The sequence below is a fragment of the Hemiscyllium ocellatum genome, chromosome 50 (assembly GCF_020745735.1).
Source record: "Hemiscyllium ocellatum isolate sHemOce1 chromosome 50, sHemOce1.pat.X.cur, whole genome shotgun sequence".
NCBI lineage: Eukaryota > Metazoa > Chordata > Chondrichthyes > Orectolobiformes > Hemiscylliidae > Hemiscyllium > Hemiscyllium ocellatum.
The window spans coordinates 5,170,390-5,184,646 of record NC_083450.1 but is presented as its reverse complement, the minus strand read 5'-3'; the positions used below and the strand labels follow the sequence as shown (position 1 = coordinate 5,184,646).

Below are 14,257 nucleotides of genomic sequence, written 5' to 3'. Positions count from 1 at the left end.
AGGTGAGTGTCGGATGATTTGGAAGGATGGGCATGAAGTTGTCCACTTGCATCCAATTCTTTTCGATGGGAGGGTAATGCTATGGATGTGGTGTATAGGGATTTGTAGAAGGCATGTGACACCACAGGGCTAGTGAGGAAGGTTACAGCTTGTGGAATAGAAGTGACCAGACCAACGTGGACAGACTGGGACTTTTTTTTTAAAAAACTGCAGCGTAGGATGTGAGAGGTGACCTGATAGAAGTTTATAAAATAATGAGGGGGAAGAGACAGGGTTAATGGTAGCTGTCTTTTCCTGATGATGAGGAATTTCAAGACTACAGGACACATTTTTAAGATGAAAGGAGACTTTGAAAAAAAGAGATGAGAAGCAAAATTGTTACACAGAATGAACTTCCTGAGGAAGTGGTGGATGTGGGTACAGTTACATTTAAAAGACATTTAGATAAGTACGCGGACAAGAAAGAGTTGAAGAGTGACATGCAGGAAAAGCACAGCCGGTCAGGCAGCATCCGAGATGCAGAAGAATCGATGTTTCAGGCATAAGCCCTTCATCCGGAATACAGAGCACTCAGAGGAAACCCATGTAGAGGGGGGAAACATGCAAACTCCACTCACCCAAGGTTGAGATCAAACCTGGGTCCCTGGCGTCATGCGGCAGCAGCACTAACCACTGAGCCACTGTGCCACCCAGTGGGAGTAGGGAGGTTATATAAGACACTGGTCGGATAATTGGAGTATTGTGTAAGGTTTCGGGCACCACAGTTTCGGAAAGAGGTGTGGGAGAGTCCAAACCTAGAGGGCATAGGTTTAAGGTGAGAGGGCAAAGATTGAAAAGGGACCTAAGGGGCAACTTTTTCACACAGAGGGTGGTGCGTGTATGGAATGAGCTGTCAGAGGAAGTGATGGAGGCTGGTACAATTAGATTAGATTCCCTAGTGTGAAAACAGGCCCTTCGGCCCAACAAGTCCACACCGACCCTCCGAACAGCAACCCACCCAGACCCATTCCCCTACATTTACCCCTGACTAATGCACCTAACACTACAGGCAATTTAGCATGGCCAATTCACCTGACCTGCACATCTTTGGACTGCAGGAGGAAACCAGAGCACCCGGAGAAAACCCACGCAGACACGGGGAGAATGTGCAATCTCCACGCACAGACAGTCACCCGAGGCTGGAATCGAACCTGTGTCCCTGGTGCTGTGAGGCAACAGTGCTAACCACTGAGCCACCGTGCAGCATTTAAAAGGTATCTGGATGGGGACATGAATAGGAAGGGTTGAGGGGAATATGGGCAGGCAAATGGGGCTAGATTACTTTAGAATATCTGGTTAGCATGGACGAGTTGGACCGAAGGATCTGTTCCCATGCTGTACAGCTCTACGACTCAAGCTCATAACTGGAAATGCGGAGGAAGTATATGATAACAGGTCTAGGACTGAAAAACTGCAACAATGAGGACTGATTGAAGGAAGTTGGAAGGCTGACAGGAAGTTTGATAGATGCTTTGCATATCACGTTGGTAAACTGCTCCCATCCGTAAAACAGGACACAGATTTAAAGTATCTTGCAGGAGTAAACGCAAAGTAAGGGATGCTTCCACGTGCGTTTTTTTAAACATACATTCAGAGGAGGAGGGCATCACTGACTGGTTTATTGTCCAGTTAAGAGTCAGCCACATTACTGTGGGTCGGGAGTCATATGTTAGGGCTGAACCGCAGGGGCTGTTTTTGTGCTCTATGTGGGTGTCGCTGGCTGGGCCAGCATTTATCACACATCATTAATTGCCCAGAGGCAATTAAGTTAAATGTCAACCCCATCGCGGTGGGTCTGGAGTCACCTGTAGGCCAGACCAGACAAGGATGCCAGCTTCCTTCCATGAAGGTCTAATTTCTGCTCTTACGTCTTACTTACTTACCCAAGAAGCACTGGACAGGCTGCACTGTTCTTTGAATAGCAAAGATTACATTCAGGTAGGATCTGTCATAGAACATAGAAAAATACAGCGCAGTACAGGCCCTTCGGCCCTCGATGTTGTGCTGACCCAAGCCCACCTACCTACACTAGCCCACTCTCCTCCATATGCTTATCCAATGCCCATTTAAATGCCCATAAAGAGGGAGAGTCCACCACTGCTACTGGCAGGGCATTCCATGAACTCACGACTCGCTGAGTAAAGAATCTACCCCTAACATCTGTCCTATACCTACCTCCCCTTAATTTAAAGCTATGCCCCCTCGTCATAGCTGACTCCATACGTGGAAAAAGGTTCTCATGGTCAACCCTATCTAAACCCCTAATCATCTTGTACACCTCTATCATGTCACCCCTAAACCTTCTTTTCTCCAATGAAAACAGCCCCAAGTGCCTCAGCCTTTCCTCATACGATCTTCCTACCATACCAGGCAACATCCTGGTCATCTCAGATTGATTAGGGCAGTCATTTGTTTTCCTCTTCCCGCTCCCCCATCCATTCACTGGCTGGGACAACTGTTCTTGTCTACCCTGAACTGCCCCAAATTAGGGTGGTTAAGAGTCAACCTCATCACTGCAGGGGAATAGGGGGTTCTGTCACCAGGTAAGGACAGAACATTCCCTTCCCCCCCGTTGGTGATTCCACCCCCTCCTTACCCCTGATGGGTGTTTTCGTCAGTCACCGTCACAGAGATGAGTTGTCAATTGCTTTTCGACAGTTTCTGAACCAAGGAAAGAGACAGCCCAATGGCATTAGCGCTGGGATGAGTAATCTTGAGACCCCCAGGTAATGTTCTGAGGAAGGGTCACCGGACCCAAAATGTTAACTCTTTATTTCTCTCCACAGCCGCTGCCAGACCTGCTGAGCTTTTCCAGCAACTTCTGGGGACCTGGATTCGAAACCTGTATCGTGGCAAATGTTGGAATTTGATTTTTTTTTTAAAAAACTAAGATTATTGTCAATTGTCAGGGGTTTAGGAAAAAAAACCCACCTGGCTCACTAATATTCTTTAGGGTGGGAAACTGCTACCCTTACCTGGTCTGGCCTACACGTGACTTCAGACAAAAATATACCTATCTCTGATTTAACATAAACAACAGCCTGCAAAACATTATTTGTCACTATATTGCGGTACATGCTACAATAATAAATCAAATCAAACCGAGAAGCAGCTCCAAACCTGAGTACATACAAGTGCTTCTTAACATCTCTGTCAAATTCTTAAGACTAGTTCTAGAATCTGCCACCAGGGGAAATCATTTGTCTTTACCTGCCCTGACTTTTCCCTGCTTAAAATACAAATCTGAGACTTAATTTACTGATCAAATTGGTGCCAAGGTGGGATTCAAACTTAAATCCAGTGGCATTCCCGTCATCCTGAGAGAGAGAGAGAGAGAGAGAGAGAGAGAGAGAGAGAGATGATGCTCCACCGATGGCTAGTCTTTCCAAAGGCCGAGTCAAGAGCAGAGGTGTGAAGAGACCAGGCTGATAGAACAATCATCCCCCTGCTTACCGGTTGGGTCTTCTCAACCTCCGAGCAGCCAAAACACAACCAGAAATCGCTCATTCCCTCTGGTTTATGCCAATGCCTCCTGGACGCGTTCACTCAGGTGTAAGATGGTCCCCTTAACCCTGCCCCGACACACGTGCCTCAATCCGGCGGGGGAGGTCAACAGACTACATGGGGCATTCAGCCTGCATTTACAAATCACGGCTGGCGGGTAAGGGATATCTGCTGTAGGTCAAGTTCAGCTCGCTTGGCTCCCTGTGGTCTTTCAAAGTCCTGTTCTGGTTGAGCCTGGACCTGTCGGAGGGAGAAGAAACAGATTATTGTCGCTGCAGCTCGGGAGATGACGGGAATCGTGACGGAAGAGAATTCCTTCCTGCACAAAAATAAGAAACGATCTGAATGCCCCGACCTCTTCTCCCGCCAAAAGTCTCAATCAGCTTCAGAAACTGACTTTATTGGTCAGTGCATTGAGCATAAGATTTGGGAGGTCATGTTGCAGCTGTACAGGAGATTGGTTAGGCCACCTTTGGATTACTGCATTCAGTTCTGGTCTCCCTGCTACAGGAAGGAAGCTGTTAAAACTTAAAATGGTGCAGAAAAGATGTACAAGGCTGTTGCCAGGGTTGGACTATCTTCCCTGGGCTGGGCGTACATTTGACTCCAGACCCACAGCAATTGCCTCTTAGCTCAGTTCCACAACACCTGAGCAAGACACTAGTTCAGAGGCATTGAGATAGGATCAATTGCTGACCCAGCCAGTGACACAGACATTCCAAGAAATGGAGTCAGTGTTAATCGTCCATTTTTGTTAGTTTGTTTACACTGGTGCTTGTTATTTGGGTTGAGGTTCTGGGAGTGTATCCTGGGCTATTCTAGAGGAAGCCCAAGATTGGGCTGTGGGATTCTGAGGCTGGGTTTCCTTTGATCCCAGCGTTCCGGGACTCTCCCAGCACAGAAGAGGCCATTCAGCTACCCCTGTGAAGTAACAGCACGATCCCATTTAGAGTCATACAGCATGGAAACAGACCCTTTGGTCCAACTCGTCCATGCCGACCAGATATCCTAAAGTAGTCGAGTCCCATTTGCCAGCACTTAGCCCGTATCCCTCTAAACCCTTCCTATTCATATACACCCATTCAGATGCCTTTTAAATGTTGTCATTGTACAGCCACTTCCTCTGGCAGCTCGTTCCATACACACACCACCCTCTGTGTGAAAAGGTTGCCCCTTAGGTCCCTTTTAAATCTTACCTCTCTCACCTTAAACATATGCCCCCTAGTTTTGGACTCCCCTACTGTGGATAAAGACGTTGCTTATTCACTCTATCAATGTCCCTCATGATTTTATAAACCTATATAAGTTCCCCCCTCAGCCTCTGATGCTCCAGGGAAAATAGCCACAACCTGTTCAGCCTCTCCCTGTAGCTCAAACCCTCCAACCCCAGCAACATCCTTGTAAATCTTTTCTGAACCCCTTCAAGTTTCAGATCCTTCCTATAGCAGGGAGTCCAGAGTTCAATGCAGTATTCCAAAAGTGGCCTTGTACAGCCACAACATTATGTTCTAACTCCTATACTTAATGCACTGAATAAAGGCAGGCATTTCAAACAGAGTCATAGAGATGCACACCAAGGTCTCTTTTTCGACGACACTCCTCAGGAGCCTACCCCTAAGTATGTAAGTCTTGATTTGCCTTACCAACACCTCACATTTATCTAAATTAAACTCCCATCTGCCACTCCTCAGCCCATCTGATCAAGGTCCCGTTGTACTCTGAGGTAACCTCCTTCACTGTCCACCATACCTCCAGTTTTGGTGTCATCAGCAAACTTACTAACCATTCCTCCTACATTCGCATCTAAATCATTTATACAAATGACAAAAAGCAGCGGACCCAGCACCGATCCTTGCGGCACACTGCGTATAGTATTGCCACCTCAAAACACAGAAGGATAAACCAAAATGGAGAATATAAAGGTTAAAAAAAAGGGAGAAAAATGGTATTCAAATTCACAATCCCTCTTGGTAAGTGCTCCATGCCATGGGCCATTCGGAGAGGGCAGCCATTTGGCCCATTACTAGCCCCTCGAGTGAGTAGCCTCATAATCCCACGTTTTTGCCTATTTTCTCCCACTTTTCCACCCTATTATCTGATTTTTCTTTCCACCCCCCCCAACTTTTTTTACCCCCACTTCAGCTGTGAGTGGGGCTCTTCTTAATCTCCAATCTGGTTCCTTTCCATCAGCCTCCATCATGACCTACCCTCGCATGGAAATCCGAGCAAGAAGAAAATCGAGTGTCTTGGTTTAACGCCTGATCCAAAAATAATTTCAAAAAAAAACTTTTTAAAAATACCAATTTAAAAATAATTTAAGATAATGAAATCTCAAAATAATTAAAAATAATATTTTTTAAAAATCATAATGACAAAAACTTAAATAATTAAAAACTATTTGTATTAGTATTTTCTAGAAAATGTTTAATCATTTTTTAAATCTAAAATAATTTAGTTTTAAAAATTATTTTTAATATTTTAATTCCTATTTTGAAAACCTTTTTAAAAATCATAATGACAAAAACTTAAATAATTAAAAATTATTTGTATTAGTATTTTCTAGAAAATGTTTAATCATTTTTTAACTAAAAAGGTTAAATTACATTTAAATTAAAAATAATTATTTTTAAAAAGTAAAACAATTTCTTTTATTTCAAAATAATTTAGTTTTAAAAATTATTTTTAATATTTTAATTCCTATTTTGAAAACCTTTTTAGTTAAAAAATGATTAAACATTTTCTAGAAAATACTAATACAAATAATTTTTAATTATTTAAGTTTTTGTCATTATGATTTTTAAAAAGGTTTTCAAAATAGGAATTAAAATATTAAAAATAATTTTTAAAACTAAATTATTTTGAAAATAAAAGAAATTTAAAATGTTTTACTTTTTAAAAATAATTAGTTTTAATTTAAATTGTTTATTTTTTACCTTTTAAAAATAATTATTTTAAAAGGGGTAAAAAAAATAAATTAATTAAAATGTCAAATATAGCAATTAAAAAATTAATAATAATTTTAAAAAGTGAAAGGGCAAAAATACTTTCCTAAAAGTAATTTGAATTAAAATGATTGGGAAAAATTTAAAACTAACTTTTTTTAATGAGTAAATAAAATTAACAATAAAGTATTTTTTTAAGAATAAGGTGAGGTTACCTCAGAAAGCGCGGCTCTCGAAGCTGCCCGTCCCCGGGAATGGGTTCACAAAGACGGGGAGAGACGGGCTAATCGAGGCCGAGGCCTAGCAGCAGGCTCTAGGCCGCGGTGTCGAAATGCGGGGGCGGCTGAGGCCTCTCCCACGGGCTGCAGGCCCCGGATGCGCGGGGTGGCGCTTCCAAGCGGCGGCCTCTTCCCTCGGAGCCATAACCTGACACCTCCCCCACTCCCCAGCTCAGGATGGACGCCCCACCCCCCCCCTCCACACACACACAAGGCTCCTCACCTGGGCCAGAGGCGGTGAACAAACAGGAAGAAGACAAACACTCTCCCACCACACACGGAGTGCTTTGTCTGCTCTTTTACACTGAAAGTAAAGCTCCCTCTACACTGTCCCCCATCAAACACTCCCAGGACAGGGACAGCATGAGGTTAGATACAGAGTAAAGCTCCCTCTACACTGTCCCCCCATCAAACACTCCCAGGGACAGCATGAGGTTAGATACAGAGTAAAGCTCCCTCTACACTGTCCCCCATCAAACACTCCCAGGGACAGGGATAGCACGGGGTTAGATACAGAGTAAAGCTCCCTCTACACTGTCCCCCATCAAACACTCCCGGGACAGGGACAGCACGGGGTTAGATACAGAGTAAAGCTCCCTCTACACTGTCCCCCCCATCAAACACTCCCAGGGACAGCACAGGGTTAGATACAGAGTAAAGCTCCCTCTACACTGTCACCCCCATCAAACACTCCCAGGACAGGGACAACATGGGACCAGATACAGAGTGAAACTCCCCCAACATTTTCTCCCCATCTAAAAGGATGTGGAGATTGTTGGCCTGGCCAGTATTTATTGCCCATCCATAGTTGCCTCGAGGCAGTGGTGGTGACTTGCGTTTTTGAACCGCTGCAGTCCAAGTGCTGTGGGTTGAGCCACACAGTGCCCTTAGGGAGAGAATGCCAAGTTTACCTGGCATTGGCAGATGTGCTTGTGCACTATCATGACACAGATTCACACCCCCTCATATCAGGAGGGAGTTGAATTTCTGAAGCCACATGTTGTGCCATCTTGATGTGTTTCACAGTCAAAGGAGTAAACATCATCTATGTCTATTGCTTTGCCTCACCAAGGCTCCTCTGACAGCGCTTTCCAAATCTGCCATCTCTAAACCGCTCCACCCCAAGAAGGATGAGGGCAGCAGATGCATGTGAACACCACCTCGGACAAGACACACACCATCCCAGCTTGGAAATCTATCTGCCATTCCTTCAGTGTTGCTGGGACATATCCCAGAACTCCCTGTCTCACAGCACTGCTCGTGCATGACACCCTGGACCTAGGAACAGGAGTAGGCCATTCTGCCCCTCGAATCTGTTCTACCATTCAGTGAGATGCTGGCTGATCTGCGCCCTATCTCCAGTTCCCTACCTTTGGCCTGCATCCCCTTAATCTGTTTCACAAAGGTTTCTCAGATTTAAAATTAACAACTGATCCAGCATTTACTGCAGCGGTTTAAGGCAGCACAACACCACTTTCTTAAGGGGCAAATTAAGAATGGCCAATAAATGCCAGTGCTGGCACTTTCCACAAACAAATACTGTATCTTTAGAAACCTAGATCATCAGCAGTTTATCAAGAGGTCTGCAGCGCATCCCATGGATGCTTTATTTTGTGGTAGTGTGGTCAAGCAGTCTTTCATAAGGAATGAGTCATAGGCTCTGTTTCAGTGCTGAGTGTTCAGTCCAACCAGTCCATGCCAACCATAATCCCAAACTAAACTGAGTCCTACCTGCCTACGCTTGGGCCATATCCCAACAAACATTTCTTATTCACGTACTTAACCAAATGTTGAAACTGTACTCAATCTGTCACTTCCCCTTAAAGTTCATTGCACGCACAAACCACTCTATATAAAAAAAAATTGTCCTTTTTAAATCTTTCTCCTCTCACCTTGAAAGGATGCCCCCCTAGTTTTGAAATATTTTAGTCTGGTGAAAAGATATGTGCCTTTCACCTTATCTGAACCCCTCATGATTTTATAAACTCCTATAAAGGTCACCCTCTAGTGAAAGAAGTCCCGACCCATCCAGCCTCCCCCCTTATAACTCGAGCCCTTCGCTCCTGGAAAGACCCTGATAAATCTCTTCCGAACCCTCTCCAGCTCAATGATATCCTTCCTCCAACAGAACTGTACCCAGTACTCCAGCAGGAGCCTCACCAACGTCCTGTACAGCCTCGACGTGACACCCCAACTCCTACATTCGAAAGGTCGAAGTAATGAAGAAAAGCAGGTGAAATGTCTTCTCAAACACCCTGTGACACAAGAGTTCAAATCACACTGCCATGTACAGAATCTACGCCTCGGTCAAGGCACTGAACACAAGAGCGGGGAGGTTACGATACAGACCGGCGTTGGAATACTGCGCAGGGTTTTGGTCTCTGTACTTTAAGAACGATGTGCAGATAGTATGAGAGAATGGGTGCAGAGGAGATTCACCAGGAGATAGCCTGGCCTGGGAGAGATCCAGGGACAAAGAGAGACTCAAGAGGCAGGAATTGTTTTCCTTGGAGCAGAGGAAGCTGAGGTGGCGTCGTGTGTACACAGTTCTGAGGGACTGAGATAGAGAGAAACGTTTCTCCTTAGGTAGAGGGGAAGCACACAGTTTTAAAGGGAAAGGTGCAGGGGATTCGGAGAGGGAGTGAGAAAAACAACATTCACCCACAGGGTACGGGTGAGGAAGATGGTATCTGGAAGTTACTGCCTAATAGGGAGGTAGAGTGAGGTATCTGAATAGGAAGGGTTTAGAGGGGGATGGGCCAAGTGCTGGCAAATAGGACTACATTAGGTTAGGATATCTGGTCGGCATGGGTGAGTTGGACCAAAGGATCTGTTTCCGTGTAGTACATCCCTATGACTCTATATAGATACTCACTCTATGCACCATCTTGACTCGTACAGCACAGAAATCAATGTATTGTTCCAATTCGTCCATGCCGACCAGATATCCTATATTAATCTAGTCCCACCTGCCAGCACTTATCCCTTCCTATTCACGTACCCTTCCAAATGCCTTTTAAATGCTGTAATTGTACCAGCCTCCACCACCTCCTCTGGCTGCTTGTTCCATACACGCACCACCCTCTGCATGAAAAAATTGCCCCTTAAAATACCTTTACATCTGTCCCCTTTTTTAAATCTATGCCCTTTCATTTTGGACTCCTGTATCCTGGGAAAAATATCTCGGCTATTCACCCCATCCATTCCCTTCATGGTTTAAAAATCTCTTGTCATGTTACCCCACAGCCTCTGACGCTCCAGGGAAATCAGCCCCAGCCCATTCAGCCTCTCCCTGTAGCTCAAACCCTCCAACCCTGGCAATATCCTTGTACATCTTTTCTGAACCCTTTCAAGTTTCACAATATCCTTCCTAAAGCAGGAGACCAGAAGTGAATGCAATATCCCAAAGGTAGCCTGACCCATGTCCTGTACAGCCGCCACATGACCTTCCAACTCCTATAGTCGGTGCACTGACCAATAAAGGAAAGCATACCAAACGCCTTCTTCACTATCCTATCTACCTGCGACTCCATTTTCAGGGAACTTTGAACCTGCACTCCAAGGTCTCTTTGTTCAGCAACACTCCCCAACACCTTACCATCAAGTGTATAGGTATGATTTGCCTATCCAAAATGCAGCACCTCCCATTTATCTAAATTAACTTCCATCTGCCACTCCTCGGCCCATTGGATCAAAATCTTGTGGTACACTCTGAAGTAACCTTCTTTGCTGTCCACTACAGCTCCAACTTTGGTGTCATCTGTAAATGTACTAACCATGCCTCCTAAGTTCACATCCAAATCAGTAACATAAATGACAAAGAGCAGCCAGTGCCAGCACTGATCCTTCTGGCACACCACTGGTTGGTGACCAGCAGGCACACAATGGGCTGAAGGGTCTCTTTTCCACGCTGTGCTAACCCGCCAAGGTCACATTACCGAAAACTGGCAAGCCACCTTCCCCAGGAAATTCCAAAGCTGTTGACACCCCTTCGAAAACACTCAAACGATCTAAAGGCACTCTGGGGGTGACTTCAAACCCAGGGACCCCCTGGCCATTACACTTCTCGCTGCGGGCGGTGACAGAGGTGGGCAAGGAAGGGACGGAGACACCGGCGTAGAGGACGTCAGCCAGGGGATTCTCCAACAGGCCTCCCAGTACTCAACACGCCAAGGGCAAGGGAGAAGGGAGAGAAACTAAAAGCTGTCTGACTGGTTTTGCTCAATTGCAAACGCACGTTTGGAGACAGCAACTAAAGGCTGGCTTTACTGGAGCCCACGGGAGCGGTGCCAAAGCAGTCACAAGGAGCTGACTGCGCTCTGACAAGTTCGAACAATGTCACACAGGCTAGATTCTCTCTCATTACTGCTGACACACTGGGAGAGGGCTGGGGAGTAAACCTTTCCGTCGCCCAGCCCTTGCTGGTCTGACTCCAAGAAATTGAAGGGATTACAATCAGTAGGTGGTTGTTTTGTTTAAATATACACACTCATGGGCTGTTCTCCCCCCTGGCCGGCTGGGCCCAGTATTCATTGGCCCGTCCCTCGCTGCCCCCTTCAGAAGGAGGGGGGAAGACGTGCCTTCTTGAACCGCAGTTTCCAAAGAATCCTCAGAGTGTAGGAAGCAGGCCATTCGGCCCATTGAGTCCATACTGAAGAGCAGCCCACCCAAACCAACAACTCTACTCTATCCTGCATTTCCCATGGTCAATCCACCGTAACCTGCACACCCCTGAACACTATGGGACAATTTCCTATGGTCAACCCACCCTAACCTGCACATCCCTGGGCACTATGGGACAATTTAGCATGGCCAATCCACCCTAACCTGCACATCCCTGGGCACTATGGGACAATTTAGCATGGCCAATCCACCCTAACCTGCATATCCCTGGGCACTATGGGACAATTTAGCATGGCCAATCCACCGTAACCCACTTTGGACTGTGGGAGGAAACCCACGCAGATATAGGGAAGAAAGTGTAAACTCCACACGGACAGTCACCCAATGGGGGATTCGGACCTGGCACTGTGAGGCAGCAGTGCTAACCACTAAGTCACCAGCACTGTCGCAGTTCCTTTTAGGAGCGAGTTCCAGGTTTTTGACTCAGTGACACAGTAACAATATATTTCCAAGTCAGCTTGGTGTGGGGCTCAGAGGGGAACTTGCAAGGGGTCGATGTTAGTGGTTGTGGATGTCAGAAGTAAGACAGGGTGGTGAAGAAAGCGTTTAGATAAGCTTGCTTTCATCGGTCAAAGCACTGAGTACATGGGTTGAGACATCATGTTACAGTTATACAAGACATGGTGAGGCCACATTTAGAGTACTACACTGTTGTAGGAAGGACATTATTAAACTGGAAAGGGTGCAAACAAAAAATTACAAGCATGTTGCAGAGACTAGAAGGTTTGAGCTATCAGGAGAGGCCAGATAGACTGTGACATTTTTCCCCTGGAACATCAGAGGCTGAGGGGTGACCTTACAGAGGTGTACAAAATCATGAAGGGCACGGGTAAGGTAAATGGCTGAGGTTTCTTCCCCAAAACGTCCAAAACTACAGAGCAGAGGCTTAAAGGCGAGAGGGGAAGGATTTAAAAAGGGACTTCAGGGGTAACCTTTTCACACAGAAGGTGTTGCGCGTATGGATTGAGGTGTCAGGGGAAGTGGTAGAGGTGAGTACAATTACAACATTTCAAAGATACTTGGACAGGTACATGGAAAGGGAAGGTTTAGAGGGATGCAGGCAAACGGAAATAGTTCAGTATTGAAAACCTGGTCGGCATGGACAAGTTGGGCTGAAGGGCCTGTTTCCATGCCATATGACTCAAGGAGATACGGCTGCTACTGAGCGTCGACAGCAGGGGGACTGAGATTTGTGGATGTGGCGCCAATCGAGCAGACTGCTCTTAATTTGGCCAGTTCTCCATGTGGACTGAATCTTCCCTGTCTTTGGCTCCCTACTCCAGAATGATCACTCTGAACCCCTCCTCTCACTGCCTCCCACCTCCAGAAGCCTACCACATCTCAAACTACCACCCTCCCCTCACCCAACAGAGTGATGGGTCACTTAAGTGGTCAGAAGGTGAGAGGTTCATGTCTCGGTTCCAGCGACTCCTCTTGTCGCCCCTTTCGGAGGGTCCCCGCCTAGGGGCGGATGGATCAGAGGCATAGCCTTGCAGTACGATGTCTCAAGTTGAAATCTCCTTCAGAGCAAAAGGGCAAAGAAAGATCCCATGACCACTCATTGGAAGAGCTGGGGATTCAGCCCAATTTACTCAAATCAGCATCGATAACTGGAGAGCTGCCACATTTCTAAAGTGTTACAGAACCCCTACAGCGCAGATACAGGCCATTCGGCCCGTCAATTCTGCACCAGCCCTCTGAAGAGAATCTGATTACATCCCCACATTTTACCAAGGTTAATCCAAATAGCCCGCACATCCCTGGGCACTATGGGACAATTTCCCATGGCCAATCCACCCTAACCTGCACATCCCTGACACAGACCTGATCGACTGAAGGGCCTTATTTCGCAGATGTACTCCTCCATGACTCTGTAACAACTTGAAGCAACGTAGCACCCAATCGACAGAAAGTGGGACTACAGTAGATCCATAACTAGTACGGACGTGATAGGCTGAAGGTTCTCTCTCCGTGCTTGAAACACTAACTCCACATCTTCTGTGGAAGACCCCAGGGGCATGTGACAGGTGTTACTTCAATGCATGCTGTTACATTGATTTTATAAACCTCAATAAGGTCAGCCCTCAGCCTCCGATGCACCAGGGAAAACAGCCCCAACCCTCCAAATCCTCCAACCCTGGCAACATCCTTGTAAATCTTTTGTCAACCCTTTCAAGTTTCACAACATCCTTCCGATAGGAAGGAGATCAGAACTGCACGCAATATTCCAACAGTGGCCTAACCAATGTCCTGTCCAGCCGCAACATAACCTCCCAACTCCTGTACTCAATACCCTGACCAATAAAGGAAGGCATACCAAACGCCGCCTTCACTATCCTATCTACCTGCGACTCCACTTTCAAGGAGCTATGAACCTGCACTCCAAAGTCTCTTTGTTCAGCAACACTCCCTAGGACCTTACCATTAAGTGTATAAGTCCTGCTAAGATTTGCTTTCCCAAAATGCAGCTGCTCACATTTATCTGAATTAAACTCCATCTGCCACTTCTCAGCCCATTGGCCCATCTGATCAAGATCCTGTTGTAATCTGAGGTAACCTTCTTCGCTGTCCACTACACCTCCAATTTTGGTGTCATCTGCAAACCTACTAACTATACCCAATTTATTCACAGCAAGTAGTAAATATTACCCAGCAGAGAAAATCTCTTCCTCATCAAACCATTTATATAAATGATTTGGATGTGAATATAGGAGACACGGTTAGTAAGTTTGCAGATGACACCAAAATTGGAGGTGTAGTGGACAGCGAAGAAGATTATCTTAGAATACAACAGGATCTTGATTAAATGGG

At 45.9% G+C, this 14,257-nt stretch overlaps 1 protein-coding gene across 1 annotated transcript in view; it reads right to left on the bottom strand.

Moving 5' to 3' along the window:
- Positions 1 to 14,257, bottom strand: part of LOC132805558 (CDC42 small effector protein 1-B-like) — a 41,857-nt gene that overhangs the window by 16,061 nt on the left and 11,539 nt on the right. Inside the window, exon 2 of the mRNA XM_060820672.1 lies at positions 3,493 to 3,783. Coding sequence (XP_060676655.1) covers positions 3,493 to 3,546 — 54 coding nt within the window. The 5' untranslated portion in view covers positions 3,547 to 3,783. The remainder of the gene's footprint in view (positions 1 to 3,492; positions 3,784 to 14,257) is intronic.